This window comes from Salmo salar, chromosome ssa04, assembly GCF_905237065.1.
Source record: "Salmo salar chromosome ssa04, Ssal_v3.1, whole genome shotgun sequence".
NCBI classification, from domain to species: Eukaryota; Metazoa; Chordata; class Actinopteri; order Salmoniformes; family Salmonidae; genus Salmo; species Salmo salar.
This window is the reverse complement of record NC_059445.1, coordinates 57,630,673-57,647,774: the sequence shown is the minus strand read 5'-3', so window position 1 is coordinate 57,647,774 and position 17,102 is coordinate 57,630,673. Positions and strand designations below refer to the sequence as shown.

General features: G+C 41.5%; 1 protein-coding gene across 1 annotated transcript in view; it reads left to right on the top strand.

Annotated features, from left to right (window-relative positions):
- The window catches only part of LOC106603494 (polypeptide N-acetylgalactosaminyltransferase 10), a 118,096-nt gene extending 113,887 nt beyond the window's left edge, over positions 1-4,209 (top strand). Inside the window, exon 12 of the mRNA XM_014197263.2 lies at positions 73-4,209. Coding sequence (XP_014052738.1) covers positions 73-237 — 165 coding nt within the window. The 3' untranslated portion in view covers positions 238-4,209. The remainder of the gene's footprint in view (positions 1-72) is intronic.
- Positions 4,210-17,102: the final 12,893 nt, after the last annotated feature.

Here is a 17,102-nt window from a genome sequence, read left to right as displayed (position 1 = left end):
TCAGTTAAATGTACTGTAACTAAATATATCATTACCATCTCTCTCCTCTTTTCTCTCTCTCCATCTCTGTAGGATAAGAGTTTATACCACCCCATCAGTAACAGCTGTATCGACAGCAACCCCACAGAGAGGAAGGTGTTCATGAACACGTGTGACCCCAGCGTCCCCAGCCAGCAGTGGGTGTTTGAGAAGACCAACACCACCATCCTGGAGACGTTCAACCGCAATAGCAACTGACACCTGTAGGGGTCAGCACTGAACCTGAATACCACTCACTCTGGAACTGTGTTCTTTCACTAAGACAGAAGTGGGATGTTGTTACTCTAAAGGGGTCAAGGGTGGAAGGAAGTGAAGGGGGGTCAGGGGGTAGCATTAGCATGGGCAAGCCAGTCTAGATGCATCAGTTATTGGGCGATGGAGAAGAGTTGGCGCCTGAGAGGCTCTCTGGTTGAAAGACTGGTCTCTCGATGCGATGATGGTGTCTTCCTGCGTCAGGGGGATTAGGTCTGTCACAGCACGGTCATTCTGGCGGTGGTCCATCTCATTTCTGCTTCTCTGTGCCTCTCCCAGACGATTCTGCCCATACGTCCGTCTCCATCACCCCGCGTGAGTGTGTCTCTTGCTAAGTCACTTTCTCTCCATTCCCCTCATGTGCCGCCCCTGCTCTGACAGCCCCCCCCTGAGACTCCCGCTGAGCCAAGCCCAAACTGACACACTGTGAAGCCAGCCAGACACAACCACTCTGAAAAGCACCTTGTGTTGATTCTTGTTTTTGTTTTCTTGTTATGCTCACTTGGCTAGCATTTTCTCTTTCTTGGTTTCCCCACTATAGCATTGATTGAAAGTGGAGTTGCGCAACATCTGTCCAAATGAAGAGGGGTAAGAAAAGCCTCATCTTTTAGGACGTGTATTTTGTTTTAGAGCTGAATAAACTTCAGTAGCAGCACTTTGTCTCAGCACTCTTATCTATTCAAAGGACTGTGATTTGATGCCAATGATTTGTCCATAGAGGGAACTGTAAGGACTACTATCATCAGTTTCTTTTTGTCCCATCACCTGAACAGAGGCTCCCGCTGCCTTCTGGGATCAACCCCAGCAGTCTCTGGAATGACCTCATCATGAAACACATGGAGGTCAGCAGCACTGAGACAGTAGAAAGACCATGCTGGCTTCTCAAACGCATCAGGAGTGACTCTAGACTGGTTTGCCCGGGGGGCATTATAGGTGGTTTAAATGCATTAAGCACTTGCAATGATAAACTTGAATGAAAATCGTAGTGCCTTGCTGGATGAGAGCAGAAGTAAATACGGTCTGGTCTGACTCGGCCTGGCCTGGTGCCCTATTCCAGTCGTCGTCCTCCTACACTGTCTCAGACTGACTGACAGATGAGAGAGAGAGGCAATCTGAGGTGACACTGGCTCTTAATGGATGGGGTTCTGCAACAGTAATGTATTTGTAATGTTAGTTTTTCTTCAGCTATTCACTATGTGTTCCCCTGCCTTTAAAAGTTAACAGCTTCTCTGAAAAGACCCTCTTTATGTTCATGTAATGTCACCAACATGCCAATTTGTTATGATCAACAGACCCAATAGTTTGTCAAGATCTACATTGAACATTCCAGCATTGATTAGTATTGATTTCCTGTTCTTGTTGTGCGTTTAGATTTTGTAGCGTTATGACTACTTACTCAGCATTTGTGTTTTTTTTCTTCAGTTTTTTTTCTTGGCTTAGCCAATGAGTTGTTTGTATATCAAATGCAATTCAGTTTTGACCTGGATGTTGTTCAGAAAGACTGTTTATATTGCCTGCTGTGTAGTTATGTTCCATTATTTGTGTGTTTGTTGTTCCCCTCTTTTCCTCTGAAATAATTCCAAGGTAGAGCGCTTGTTTAGCCTTAGGTGTTTGTCTGCTGCAAAAAAACGTTATTAGGGCAAAACATTGTCACCTTAAGGCAAAGCGGGATGTGATATGCATGATGCAATGATCACACCCTTCATCAGTCAAACTCTCATCCTACCCCTTTCAGAAATTGATATAAATCAAATTAGCATAAAAAACAATGTAGCTTTTTGTTGTTGTTTGATGGAACTAATTTGAGTACACTACTAGCCTGTAGCGTATGTGTTGTAGATTTTGACTGGCCAAGTGAATCATCAAATGGTTGACTCAAACAACGGCATTCTTCCATGCATTGTGGAGAAAATGTATGGAATTTCAACAAGAGATCCATGTGGCACATTAGTATGAGATGCTGCACAATGAGGCTTTAGTTGTGAAGCATCTTTGTTGCCCAGTCATGTAACACTGTATGTTCTTTCTCCTTATCAAACTGAAATGTAGCAAGGACTGGCTGGGGAATGCAAAGTTGGTTACTTCCATTGGTTTCCCTTTCCAAAAATGTTTAGTAAGCAGCATGTATGGAAGAACAAAGCTTTTAAATAATGATAAAAATGGCCGAATCTAAAGTTGTGTAACTTTTTCCAAGACAAAATATGAATTTTCCAATTATTCCAGCTAAATAATTTCACAATTATGCTTACAGAATTATTATGTCTGTACCAGAGTTGTAATTTAAGCTGATTAATTGTCTCATCTTTTACACTAATAGTGTAAATGGTAAAATCCTTAACACAGTTTAAATTACCATCATAGAACTAAGACTGGAATTCAATCAAACCAGCACTGCGGAAAACAGTATGGTAAATTTTACAATTTCCATTGGGTGAAACATCAAACCCGATTTTGATTTAGTCCTGCTTTTTCTCTTGATGCATTGTTTGATATTCTCTTTCAAATGCTCCACCGGTTGGTCCATGACTCCCAATGTGCTCACTGCTCTCCCGATGCAAGAATGATGGGTCGAAACATGTTTATGTTCAAGCAATGAAGTTTATGCAGTAAAGTTATGTTTGTGTCTGAGGGAATATAAACAGGGTTGTTTGACCTGTGGACATGTATTCATCTTGCAAAGGTGGTAAGAATCCCCCAAGTCCATGGCATTTTATTGTTCAGTTTGGAACAAGGATATTTGCAGTACATTGACCCTGTCAATTGCACATGTAAAAGGCATTTGATTGTCATATGATTTATAACTTGGGATGGAGGTGGTGAAACCTTTTTTACATTGTGGTTTTAAATATTTTATACAGTGCAATTTCTTTTCATGATCTTGTTTGAATTAAATATTCAGCTTAAAATGTGAAGACAATACTTATTTTTTAAATGAAATTTAATGTCTAAAGGCCCAGTGCAGTTAAATGTGATTTTCCTGTGTTTAAAAAATATTTCCAGACTGAGATTGGAATAATACTGTGAAATGATAATGCCCATTTAGCGTAAGAGCTGTTTGGAAAGACTGCTTGAAATTTCAGCCTGGTTTGAAGGGATGGATTTTTGCCCTGCCTGGCAACATCATCAGGCGGTATAAGTTAATAGATCAATAACAGAGTATCAAACCTCTCTGCCAATAACAGCTAGTTTTCAGGTTACATTAGGCTAGTCCAATTGGGCCCTCACTCAGACCAGTCCTAGCAAAATTCTTGCATGAGAAATTGCTCTTTGCTTAGAAGACATTTTTTTATTACAATTTTTCACCATTTTAATTCAAAACAATCACAGTAAGCTACTCAATTGTTACCCAGAAATGATTTGATATTGAGATAAAAACGGCTGCATTGGACCTTTTTTAAAGTTGCAATATGTAGCTTTTTGGGCAACCAGACCAAATTCGCATAATCTATAACTCACATTTCTATCATTCTACTTGAAAGCAAGTCTAAGAAGCGGTAGATCGGTTCTATGTGTGCTATTTCTATGCTTCCCGTTAAGTTTTGTTTTCCGTCTTTTACGTTTGGTTTTGTACACCATCTTCAAACAGCTGAAACGACAACATGTTTGGTTATGGAAAATATATTTCACAGCGGTTTAGATGGTACAATGATTCTACACTATACTAGCTTATTTTGTCACACAAACTGAATTTGGGCGAACTATTAGAGTTTTAGCAACCTGCATAGTGCAACTTTAAGACCATTGTTGGTCGTTCACAAAATGCTGTGTACATGTTTGTGTAATTTTGATGTGTACATTTTCATAGATATCCAATATTTTTTTCCTACTGACAATGACTGTAAAGGTATTTAACACACGGTGTACAACTAAACTGGAATTGTATATTTTTTGCTGAAAATAAAAATGTTTATATTTGAATTATGGGTTGTATTGTTTTTGGGGGGCTTAAACTGAGAGAATACTTTAATTAAATAACTTAAGTCATTTGTATATGTAGCAATCAAATCCCGTCTAGAATTATGTAAAACAAGGACATGCAGATCATGAAAATATACATTTTTTTCTCCAATTTAAATAAGTAAAATAATACAGCAATAAATTCACCATATGTGGCCCATGGTTGGTATTATTTGGAACCACAAACAATAAATGCAACCATAAACAAAACAAATGCACAAGTTTAGTTGAGATTGGTTGACTATAGTTGAGACCAGTCTCTGTCCTCACTGGACCCTGTGTCTCTACAGATTGAGTTTCCCGGGCCGCTGGCTGATTCCAGTCTTCCTTCCAGTCTGTTGTGTATAGAATATCCACATCTCAGGAGGTCGTTGGACCTTCTTTTTTGATATTTTCAGTGGTATTGTTAAACACCCCAATAAAGAAAAGGAGAATTATAAACGGGTTGAGCCCCTGGTTAGACCGTGATCTGGCAGAGTTACTCCACCTCAAGAATTCCATTTGGCGTAAGGCTCCGCACACACATTCTCCGGCTGAATGGCTTTCATTCAGGCAAATGAGAAATATGTGCACTCAGGCTACCTGGAAGGCTGAAGTTAGTTATTTTAAGGAGCAGTTCTCTCCCTCTGGGTCTAACCCCAAGAAGTTCTGGAAAATGGAGAATAAACCCTTCTCACAGCTGCCCATGTCCCTTAATGTTGTTGATGGTGTGTTAATGACAAGGAGCGCATGGCTGGTCTACACGGACAAGTTCTGGCCTGGTTTAGATCTTATCTGTCGGAAAGATATCAGTTTGTCCCTGTTGCACCCTCTACAACCACTGACTATTATTATCTGACCCTGCTGGTCATCAATGAACGTTTGAACATCTTGGCCATGTTCTGTTATAATCTCCACCGGCACAGCCAGAAGAGGACTGGCCACCCCTCAGAGCCTGGTTCCTCTCTAGGTTTCTTCCTAGGTTCTGGCCTTTCTAGGGAGTTTTTCCTAGCCACTGTGCTTCTACATCTGCATTGCTTGCTGTTTGGGGTTTTAGGCTGGGTTTCTGTACACCACTTTGTGATATCGGCTGATGTAAAAAGGGCTTTATAAATGAATTTGATTGATTTAATCACCACTTCATTAAGTCAGGATTCCTATTTGACTCAGCCATGCCTCCTTGCCCATCCAACATTTCCTCATCTCCCAGCCCTTCTAATGTGACTAGCCCCGATGCTCCTCCCTCTTTTTCCCCTGCCCACTACAAAGTTTCTCCCTGCAGGCGGTCACTGAGTCTGAGGTGCCAAAGGAGCTCCGTAAACTTGACCTCAAAAAAATATCTGGGTCTTATGGTTTAGATCCTTTCTTTAAGGTTGCAGCCCCTATCATCGCTGAGCCAATCTCTGAACTTTTTAACCCGTCTCTCCTTTCTGGGGAGGGTTCCCCTTACTTGGAAGGCAGCCACGGTGCGTTCTTTATTTAAAGGGGAGATCAAGCTGATCCTAATTGTTATAGGCCAATTTCTATTTTGCCCTGTTTCCAACACTTTTCATAAAAGCCAGTCAGTTGATTATTGACAAGTTTTCTTGATGTTTATAGTATTCTCTCTGGTATGCAAGCTGGTTTACACTAAGGTTATGGATGTGTCACTGCAACCTTAAAGGTCCTAAATGATGTCACAATTGCCCTTGATTCTAAGCAATGTTGTGCTGCTATTTTTTGACTTGGCCAAAGCTTTTGATACGGTAGACCATTCCATTCTTGTGGGCTGGCTAAGGAGTATTGTCTCAGGGTACTCCCTTGGTGACAGGTAGTGGCTAAGGCTCGATCCTAGGCCCCACGCTCTTCTCAATTTACATCCAACAACATAGCTCAAGCATAGGAAGCTCTCTCATCCATTTTTATATGCAGATGATAGTCTTATACTCAGCTGGCCCCTCCCCGGGTTTTGTGTTAAACGCTCTACAACAAAGCTTTCTTAGTGCCCAACAAGCTTTCTCTGCCCTTAACCTTGTTCTGAACACATCCAAAACAAAGGTCATTTGGTTTGATAAGAAGAATGCTCCTCCCCACCAGTGTGATTACTACCTCTGAGGTTTTAGAGCTTGAGGTAGTCACCTCATACTTGGGAGTATGACTAGTACACTGTCCTTCTCTCAGCACATATCCAAGCTGCAGCCTAAGGTTAATTCTAGACTTGGTTTCCTCTATCATAACCGCTCCTCTTTCACCCAGCTGCCAAATGAACCCTGATTCAGATGACCATCCTATCCATGCTAGATTACGGAGACGTAATTTATAGCGAGGCAGGTAAGGGTGCTCTCGAGCGGCTAGATGTTCTTTACCATTCGGCCATCAGATTTGCCGCCAATGCTCCTTATAGGACACATCACTGCACTCTATACTCCTCTGTAAACTGGTCATTTCTGTATACCTGTCGCAAGACCCACTGGTTGATGCTTATTTATAAAACCCACTTAGGCCTCACTCCCCCCGTCTGAGATATCTACATACAACATCCATTCTGCCAGTCACATTCTGTTAAAGATCCGCAAAGCACACATCCCTGGGTCGCTCCTCTTTTCACTTCTCTGCACCTAGAGAGTGGAATGAGCTGCAAAAAACACTCAAACTGGACAGTTATCTCCATCTCTTCATTCAAAGGCTCAATCATGGACATTCTTACTGACACTTGTGGCTGCTTCGTGTGATGTAATGTTGTCCATACCTTCTTGCCCTTTGTGCTGCTGTCTGTGCCCAGCAATGTTGTGTTGCTAATGTGTTGTCATGTGTTGCTGCCATGCTGTGTTGTCTTAGGTCTCTCTTTATGTAGTGTTGTGGTATTTTGTCCTATATATATATATATATATATATATATATATATATATTTTTTTTTTATATATATATTTTTTTTAATTAAAATTTTATTCCAGCCCCCGTCCTCGCAGGAGGCCTTTTGGTAGGCCATCATTGTAAATAAGAATTTGTTCTTAACTGACTTACCTAGTTAAATAAAAAAAGGTACACTTGGGAATAGCACACTGGGAATGCCACTGTTCTCCTCCTCATACTGTACTTCCTATTTTTCTGGCAGCAGCCTGGGCTTCTTGAAAGACTGGACTCCCTACTCTTACAGGTGACCCTAGAGGTGAGGGAAACTGTCAGTCCTCTGATGCTCTTTTCCTCTTAAGGGGTGTGTCCTCTGGATGAAAACCTCCTGGGCAGCTAGTAGTGATTGATTCTGTGGCTGTCCTATGGCAGCTTTTAGCAGTACAGAGAAAGTATAGTACTTTGTTTATCATGCGAAGATAGTCTTGAAGAGGTCACGACAACACCTTTTCCCTCTCAGGAGACTGAAAAGATTTGGCATGGGTTCCCCAGATCCTCAAAAAGTTCTACAGCTGCACCATCGAGAGCATCCTGACCGGTTGCATCACCGCCTGGTATGACAACTGCTCGGCTTCTGATTGTAAGGCGCTACAGAGGATAGTGCGTACGGCCCAGTACATCACTGGGGCCAAGCTTCCTGCAATCCAGGACCAAAAAATAGGCTGTATCAGAGGGAAGCCCATAAAATTGTCAGAGACTCCAGTCACCCAAGTTATAGACTGTTTTCTCTGCTACCGCACAGCAAGCGGTACCGGAGCGTCAAGTCTAGGACCAAAAGGCTCCTTAACAGCTTCTACCCCCAAGCCATGAGACTGCTGAACAATTAATCAAATGGCCACTGGACTATTACATTGATTGCCCCCCCCCCACCTCCATTTGTTTTGTACACCGCTGCTACTCACTGTTTATTATCTATGCATAGTCACCTCACCCCTACCAACATGTACAAATTACCTCAACTAACCTGTACCCTGCACACACCCTATGTATATAGCATTGTTATTGTCTTACTTTTTATACTTTTTTTACTTTAGTTTATTTGGTAAATATTTTCTTAACTCTTCTTGAACTGCACTGTTGGTTAAGGGCTTGTAAGTAAGCATTTCACGGTAATGTCTACACTTGTTGTATTCAGTGCATGTGACAAAGTTTGATTTGATTTGAATGACATTTAAATAAAAGTTGAATACCTCTGGTGGCAACACCACATGTGACAAAGTTTGATTTGATTTGAATGACATTTAAATAAAAGTTGAATACCTCTGGTGGCAACACCACACTGGAATTCTAGGGGATGCCCTTGTGCCATGATAAAAAAAAATCTATATTTTTTTTTTAAGTTCAAATACCTGAATTTGAAGATCGAAAATAAATCTTTGCTCAGTGTCACTGCTGTCTCAAGTTGTTTGTGTGGGGCTTTGCATATATGTGTCTGTTTGTTTTAGGGGAGCTAAATAAGCTGATAGATTTAGCTTTTCTCCACTACTGTCCTTCATGACTACTAATCTGAAAGGATATACTGTAGGTAAATTGTGGTGTGTTGGTGTTGTACACTTTTCCAGTATTTTGAACATGCAGCTCTCGTGAATGTAAGGAGATTAGTTTAAGAGAGGGAGGGAAGGAAGGAGAACTTCGCTATCCCTTGTTCTGGTCAGTGGGAGAATTAAGGCTAGAGGGTTAGCAGCTAGTTGACAATAATAGTCAATGTGACAGAGATGGGTGTGGTGTGCCATTCTAAGAACTTAAGACGATGCCAAAAAAAAGTATTTGGTGGCTTACTCCATTATAGTGCACACGTCCTGTACAGAAGCACAGGCATTCATGAAACTTTGGCTCCTCTTGGTGGCAAGAAAATGCAACGTGAGTTTGACGACAGTTTACACTGTTTTGCTATACCTACTTTGTGAGGATGTCATTGCCTCTGGACTGTTTTAAAGGCTCTTGTTTTCCATTCATGCCATGCCGGTGTTGAGATCTCTAACCAACATTTTACAGCAGTATTGTAATTGTGGGTTTGTAGCTAGGTTTCCATCCAATTGGCGACAGATTTTCATGTGAAAACTCTAGAATCCGCATAAAGAAAATATGCGCATTTTTCCATCAGTGACCATGTTTACATGCACGGCAATATCCCGTTATTATTAGGGATGCTCAAGTATTCTGTATTTGAATTGACGGATATAAACATCCTATCCCGTTTAGAATAACCCGAAAAGACTTGTTTACCGGTTATGAGAAACCCGGATAAAATGCCTGAGATATGCCAATCTAGGACGGGATACTGTGACATGTAAACATTTTAGCCCGTTTACTGTTGTTTTTGCATTCTGCGCAGGTCCAGTTTAGCATATCATGGGTGTCGTGAGATTATATTTTTATGATTGTCAAAACAAATCACTTCAAAATTAAACTACCTGCGCAGTTCGATCCACCATATTAATTCCTTAATAATTGTGCCTAATTATAATTCATTTACTATAGTTTAAATTACGTTTCTACTTATAATTTCCGACATTTGTTAGGCGCTACATTTGGTAGGCCATTTGTTTGTCAACTATAGTTTGATACATGCAGCTTCTCTTCTGTCATAATTTGTTGCCCCAGAAGACTAAGTAAAGAGTGCTCACCAGAATGTCTTAAATCGATAGAATTAATGCATTAGTAATCTATACTGAACAAAAATATAAATGCAACATGCAACAATTTCAAAGATTTTACTGAGTTACACAGTTCATATAAGGAATTCAGTCAATTGAAATACATTCATTAGGCCCTAATCTATAGATTTCACATGACTGGGAATACAGATATGCCACTGTTGGACATAGATACCTTTAAAAAAAAATAGAGGCGTGGATTAGAAAACCAGTCAGTATCTGGTGTGACCACCATTTTCCTCATGCAGCACGACACAGTTCCTTGCATAGAGTTGATCAGGCTGTTGTTGATTGTTGCCTATGGAATGTTGTCCCACTCCTCTTCAATGGCTGTGCGAAATTGCTGGATATTGTCGGGAACTCTGTTCACAATGTTGACATCAGCAAACCCTCACCGCGCCATGCACGTGGTCTGCAGTCGTGAGGCCAGTTGGATTTACTGCCAAATTCTCGAATAGAAGTTAGAGGCTGCTCTGGTCGACATTATTGCAGTCAGCTTGCCAATTGCAAAATCCCTTAAAACTTGAGACATCTGTGGCATTGTGGCACAAAAATGCTCATTTTAGAGTGGCCTTGTATTGTCCCCAGCACAAGGTGCATCTGTGTAATGATCATGCTGTTTAATCAGCTTCTTGATATGCCACACCTATCAAGTGGATGTATTATCTTGGCAAAGGAGAAATGCTCACTAACAGGATGTAAACAAAATTGTGCAAAAAATAAGCCTTTTGTGCGTATGGAAAATTTCCGGGAACTTTTATTTCAGCTCATGAAACATGGGACCAACACTTTACGTGTTGTGTTTATATTTTTGTTCGGTGTAGTTAACACCGGTAAAATTGTCTGTTTTGTTTTAGGGACAGAGGAGAAAACGCAATAACTCCAAAACAGTGGAAAGACTGGTCCAGTGCAAAATGTCCAAATGTCATCAGTTTAACCGGTTTTAAGGAAATAAAAAGCTGAGAAAATGAAGAAACACATTTCTGATAAGACTTCAGTTCGTCTTAGGTGCATATTTTACGTGGTGGAAAAACTGTCTTCTTGCATAACAGTTTCAAAGATAACACATTACAAGTGCATTTGCATTTTCTCTAAAGATGCTGCAAGAAAGACATCATATTTCTCCACTCCTGTTCCCGAGACAAAATGTACATTTGTTTATAATTTTCTGTAAGAAATGCATAATTCTGCAGAAGTTCAGTGCGTGATGACGTAGTGCACACAAAATATACTTTTTCAACGAAGTTTTCATGAACCAAATACAAATCTAAAGTTCAATATGTTTCCATCGCATTTCCAACTCTATGGATAATTTTGTCACAAACTGTTGCCTTAAATAGCAAATGTGCCTACTCTGGTCTTCGCACATGAGCTCTAGCCAACAACCGATACAGTGTTAGTACTTTGTGCGGGTATAGTCTACATCATGTGTCAAACTTATTCCACAGATAGCTGAGTGTCTGCGGGTTTTCGCTCCTCCCTTGCTTTTGGTTGATGAATTAAGGTCACTAATTAGTAAAGAACTCCCCTCACCTAGTTGTCTAGGTCTTAATCGAAAGGAAAAAAACAAAACCCGCAGACACTAGGCCCTCCATGGAATGAGTCTGACTGACACCCTTAGTCTACATGATGAGATTATTACTGATAAGAGCAAGAATATTTTTATTTGCCAAATGGCTGTCACCAGAATAAGACCCTTGATATTAATTGGAAAGGGGCATCAAGATCACAATGCATTTTCGCCACCCTGTGAAGTTCATAATTTATTTAATCTGTTGCCTAATAAACTGCATGGTTTCCAGAGTCATAGTGGAAGGAGGATCACACACCATATCATCGCGTTACTCCAAGTTTACGTCGATATGATGGTTATTATATCAATATTTGCGAATTAAGGCGTTCCCGGCATAATTAATTTTACCGACACTAAAAGATCCCACCATGTAGAATGAACAAGTTGTCTGTCAGCGTTTATAAAATTGTACCAAAACTTCCTGTTTCCATCATACCTGTTGTGATGTTTTTTAAATATGGTATGACTTTACTCTAATAACTGGATGGAAATGTGGTTTGTCTGTAATCCTTAATTTCTGACAAGTTTAACCATTTGCCTCTGTTGTCACACTCACTTAGATGTTGCATTCTATTGCAACCAAGGGGAGACAAAGCTTCATCAGTGAATGACTGTGACAGCTAGCCATGGCTAATATTTCATCCAGGAAAGAAGGAATATCATTTACATTTTAGTCATTTAGCAGACGCTCTTATCCAAAGCGACTTACAGTAGTGAATGCATAGATTTCATGCATTTCTTTTTTGTACTGGCCCCCCCCGTGGGAATCGAACCCACAACCCTGACATTGCACACACCATGCTCTACCAACTGAGCCACAGGGAAGACAGAGGGGAGGGGAAAGAGGGGAAATGAGTTAGTAAAACAGACAAAGACAGACAAATTCAAGTTTTTAATAATCTCCACATGGCAGTCATAGACACTGAAACACATGGATATTGCATTGTTAATAGAAATTAAAACACAAGAAAAAAGCATGACAAAATTTACATTTGACCTTTGAAGATACTCAAGTTGTGTTGATAAGTTGGCAAAAGTAAGGTATGGGTGACTGTGTCTTTCACAGACAGACAAATGCAAACATGCATAAAGTCAAACACACACTGCAGTGGAGGCTGCTGAGGGGAGGACGGCTCATAATAATGACTGGAACGGAGTAAATGGAATGGTATCAAACACATAGAAACCTTGTGTTTGATGTATTTGATACCATTCTACCGATTCCGCTCCAGCCATAACCACAAGCCTTTCCTCCCCAATTAAGGTGACACCAACCTCCTGTCATACACTGAGTATCTAAAACATTAGGAACAACAGCTCTTTCCATGACATAGGCTGACCAGGTGAATCCAGGTGAAAGCTATGATCCCTTATATATGTCACCTGTTAAATCCACTTCAGTCAGTGAAGATGAAGAGGACAAGAAAGGTTAAATAAGGATTTTGAAGCCTTGAGATAATTGAGACATGGATTGTGTGTGTGCATTTCTGTTACACTTTTTATATACACTGTTTGTATTTATATACTGGATTCATGCCATCGCTTACTGTTAAATACAGTATCTACTGCTGTACATATCATTCTTAGTATATATTTTTGCTGTATATACGCATAGATTGCATTTGGATTACTGATACAGTGTTATTTGGGTTGTTAACTGGATTTGTCTTGGCATTCGAGCTAGTAACACAAGCATTTCGCTGCACCTGCTATAACATCTGCTAAACTGTGTATGCAACCAGTAAATTTGATTTGATTTGAAATCCACTGTGATTATTATTTCACCCTGCTGATCATCTTTAAACGTTTGAACATCTTGAAGAACGATCTGGCTTTAATGGTTATGTACTCTAATAATCTCCTTCTGGCACAGCCAGAAGAGGACTAGCCACCCCTTGGAGCCTGATTCATCGCTAGGTTTTATCCTAGGTTCCTGCCTTTCTAAGGACTTTTTCCTAGCCACTGTGCTTCAACGTCTGCATTGCTTGCTCTTTGGGGTTTTAGGCTGAGTATCTGTATAAGCAATTTGTGACAACTGCTAATGTAAAAAGAGCTTTATAAAATACATGTAATTGATGGAACAGGCAGTGGTCCAGGCTAGGCATGCTCGTTATGGCCCCTGTAGGCCAGGAGATCATTATGGGCGAGCACCATGGTCCCCTGTTCCCTCCCTGCTGGTCCTTCGGCCAAAATTATGGAGATAAGGTGTTCAGGAATGATTCCCTTGCCCAGAGGGCTAAGCTTGCACAGTGTACCAGCCTACAGCCCCTGTGGTCCTGGAGGTCAGGGTGGGTGAGCACCATGTTATCCTCCAGAGCTCCAGCCCTGAGAACACCAGTGCGCCTGACTGTGTCCAGCTCTCCCCACTGCTGGTGCTACCAAAGGTCATCTTTGAGAGGAGCATGGAATCATGGCAAGCAGGGTCTCACCCAGGCAGGTCCCAGACCAGTGAGAGTGCCGGTGAGGGCGCATCCTCTAAGAGAAAGAGATCAGAGGACGATATCGATAGGTAGCCCAGTTAAGGTAGCTCTTAAAATACATTTTGTATTTAACTCACATGATGGACAATAAAGTACTTTTCTATTTTACAATGCATTCAGAAAGTATTGAGACCCCTACCCTTTTTCCACATGTTGTTACATTTCAGCATTATTCTAAAATGGATTCAATAAACATTTTCCTCATCAATCTACACACAATACCCCATAATGACAAATACTTATTTACATAAGTATTCCGACCCTTTTCTATGCGACTCTCAATTGAGCTCAGGTGCATCCTGTTTCCATTGATCATCCTTGAGATGTTTCTACAACTTCACTGGAGCCCACCTATGGTAAATCCAAATGATTGGACATGATTTGGAAAGGCACACACCTATCTATATAAGGTCCCACAGTTGACACTGCATGTCAGAGTAAAAACCAAGGCATAAGGTCAAAGGAATTGTACGTAGAGCTTCGAGTTAGGATTGTGTTGAGGCACAGATCTGTAGCATTGAAGGTCCCCAAGAACACAGTGGCCTCCATAATTCTTAAATGAAAGAAGTTTGAAACCACAAAGACTCTTCCTAGTGCTGGCCGCCCTTCCAAACTGAAGGCACCTAAAGGACTCTCAGACCATGAGAAACAACATTCTCTGGTCTGATTAAACCAAGATTTAACTTTTTGGCCTGAATGCCAAGCGTCACGTCTGGAGGAAACCTGGCACCCTCCCTACGGTGAAGCATGGTGGTGGCAGCATCATGCTGTGGGGATATTTTCAGTGGCAGGGACTGGGAGACTAGTCAGGATTGAGGGTATGATAAATGGAGCAAAGTACAGAGAGATCCTTGATGAAAACCTGCTCCAGAGCATTCAGGACCTCAGACTGGGGCGAAGGTTCACCTTCCAACAGGACAACAACCCTAAGCACACAGCCAAAACAACGCAGGAGTGGCTTCGGAACAAGTCTCAATGTCCTTGAGTGGCCCAACCAGAGCCTGGACTTGAACTCGATCTAACATCTCTGGAGAGACCTGAAAATAGCTGAGCAGCGACGCTCCCAATCCAACCTGGCAGAGCTTGAGAGGATCTGCAGAGAAGAATGGGAGAAACTCCCCAAGACAGGTCTGCCAAGCTTGTAGCGTCATACCCAAGAAGACTCGAGGCTGTAATCGCTGCCAAAGGTGCTTAAATAATGTCTGAATATTTATGTAAATGTGATATTTCAGTTTTACATTTTTTATATATTTGCAAAAATGTCTAAAAACCTGTTTTTGCTTTGTCCAATATGGGGTATTGTGTGTACAGTCGTGGCCAAAAGTTTTGAGAATAACACAAATATTAATTTCCACAAAGTTTGCTGTTTCAGTGTCTTTAGATATTTTTGTCAGATGTTACTATGGAATACTGAAGTATAATTACAAGCATTTCATAAGTGTCAAAGGCTTTAATTGACAATTACATGAAGTTGATGCAAAGAGTCAATACTTGCAGTGTTGACCCTTATTTTTCAAGACCTCTGCAATCCGCCCTGGCATGCTGTCAATTAACTTCTGGGCCACATCCTGACTGATGGCAGCCCATTCTTGCATAATCAATGCTTGGAGTTTGTCAGAATTTGTGGGGTTTTGTTTGTCCACCCGCCTCTTGAGGATTGACCACAAGTTCTCAATGGGATTAAGGTCTGGGGAGTTTCCTGGCCATGGACCCAAAATATCGATGTTTTGTTCCCTGAGCCACTTAGTTATCACTTTTGCCTTATGGAAAGGCGCTCCATCATGCTGGAAAAGGCATTGTTCGTCACCAAACTGTTCCTGGATGGTTGGGAGAAGTTGCTCACGGAGGATGTGTTGGTACCATTCTTTATTCATGGCTGTGTTATTAGGCAAAATTGTGAGTGAGTATACTCCCTTGGCTGAGAAGCAACCCAACACATGAATGGTCACAGGATGCTTTACTGTTGGCATGACACAGGACTGATGGCAGCGCTCACCTTGTCTTCTCTGGACAAGCTTTTTTTTCCGGATGCCCCAAACAATCGGAAAGGGGATTCATCAGAGAAAATGACTTTACCCCAGTCCTCAGCAGTCCAATCCCTGTACCTTTTGCAGAATATCAGTCTGTCCCTGATGTTTTTCCTGGAGAGAAGTGGCTTCTTTGCTGCCCTTCTTGACACCAGGCCATCCTCCAAAAGTCTTTGCCTCACTGTGCGTACAAATGCACTCACACCTGCCTGCTGCCATTCCTGAGCAAACTCTGTACTGGTGGTTCCCCGATTCCGCAGCTGAATCAACTTTAGGAGACGGTCCTGGCGCTTGCTGGACTTTCTTGGGCGCCCTGAAGCCTTCTTCACAACAATTGAACCACTCTCCTTGTCGTTCTTGATGATCCAATAAATGGTTGATTTAGGTGCAATCTTACTGGCAGCAATATCCTTGCCTGTGAAGACCTTTTTGTGCAAAGCAATGATGACGGCACTTGTTTCCTTGCAGGTACCATGGTTGACAGAGGAAGAACAATGATTCCAAGCACCACCCTCCTTTTGAAGCTTCCAGTCTGGCATTTGAACTCAATCACCACGACAGAGTGATCTCCAGCCTTGTCTTCATCAACACTCACACCTGTGTTAACGAGAGAATCACTGACATGATGTCAGCTGGTCCTTTTGTGGCAGGGCTGAAATGCAGTGGAAATGTTTTTTGGGGATTCAGTTCATTTGCATGGCAAAGAGGGACTTTGCAATTAATTGCAATTCATCTGATCACTCTTCATAACATTCTGGAGTATATGCAAATTACCATCATACAAACTGAGGCAGCAGACTTTGTGAAAATTAATATTTGTGTCATTCTCAAAACTTTTGGCCACGACTGTAGGTTGATGAGGGGGGAAAAAATGATTTAATAAATGTAATCAAAATGTGGAAAAAGTAAAGGGGTCTGAATACTTTCCGAATGCACTGTATGTCTCTGTAGTACCAAAGGGCTGCCATAGGACAGCCACAGAATCGACGACTACTAGCTGCCCAGGAAGCTTTCAGCCAGAGGAAACGCCCTCAAAGACGAAAAGATTATCAGAGGACTCTGACAGTTTCCTCACCTCTAGGGTTACCTGTAAAAGAAGCAGGGAGTACAGTCCTTCAACAAGCCCAGGCTGCTGACAGCTAGAGGGCAACCCTCTGAATAAAAAGAGGAAGTATGAGGAGGACAGTGGCATTCTCAGTGTGCAAGTCCCAATTGTACCTTCAGTCTCCCGGAAGAGGACCTGGGAATC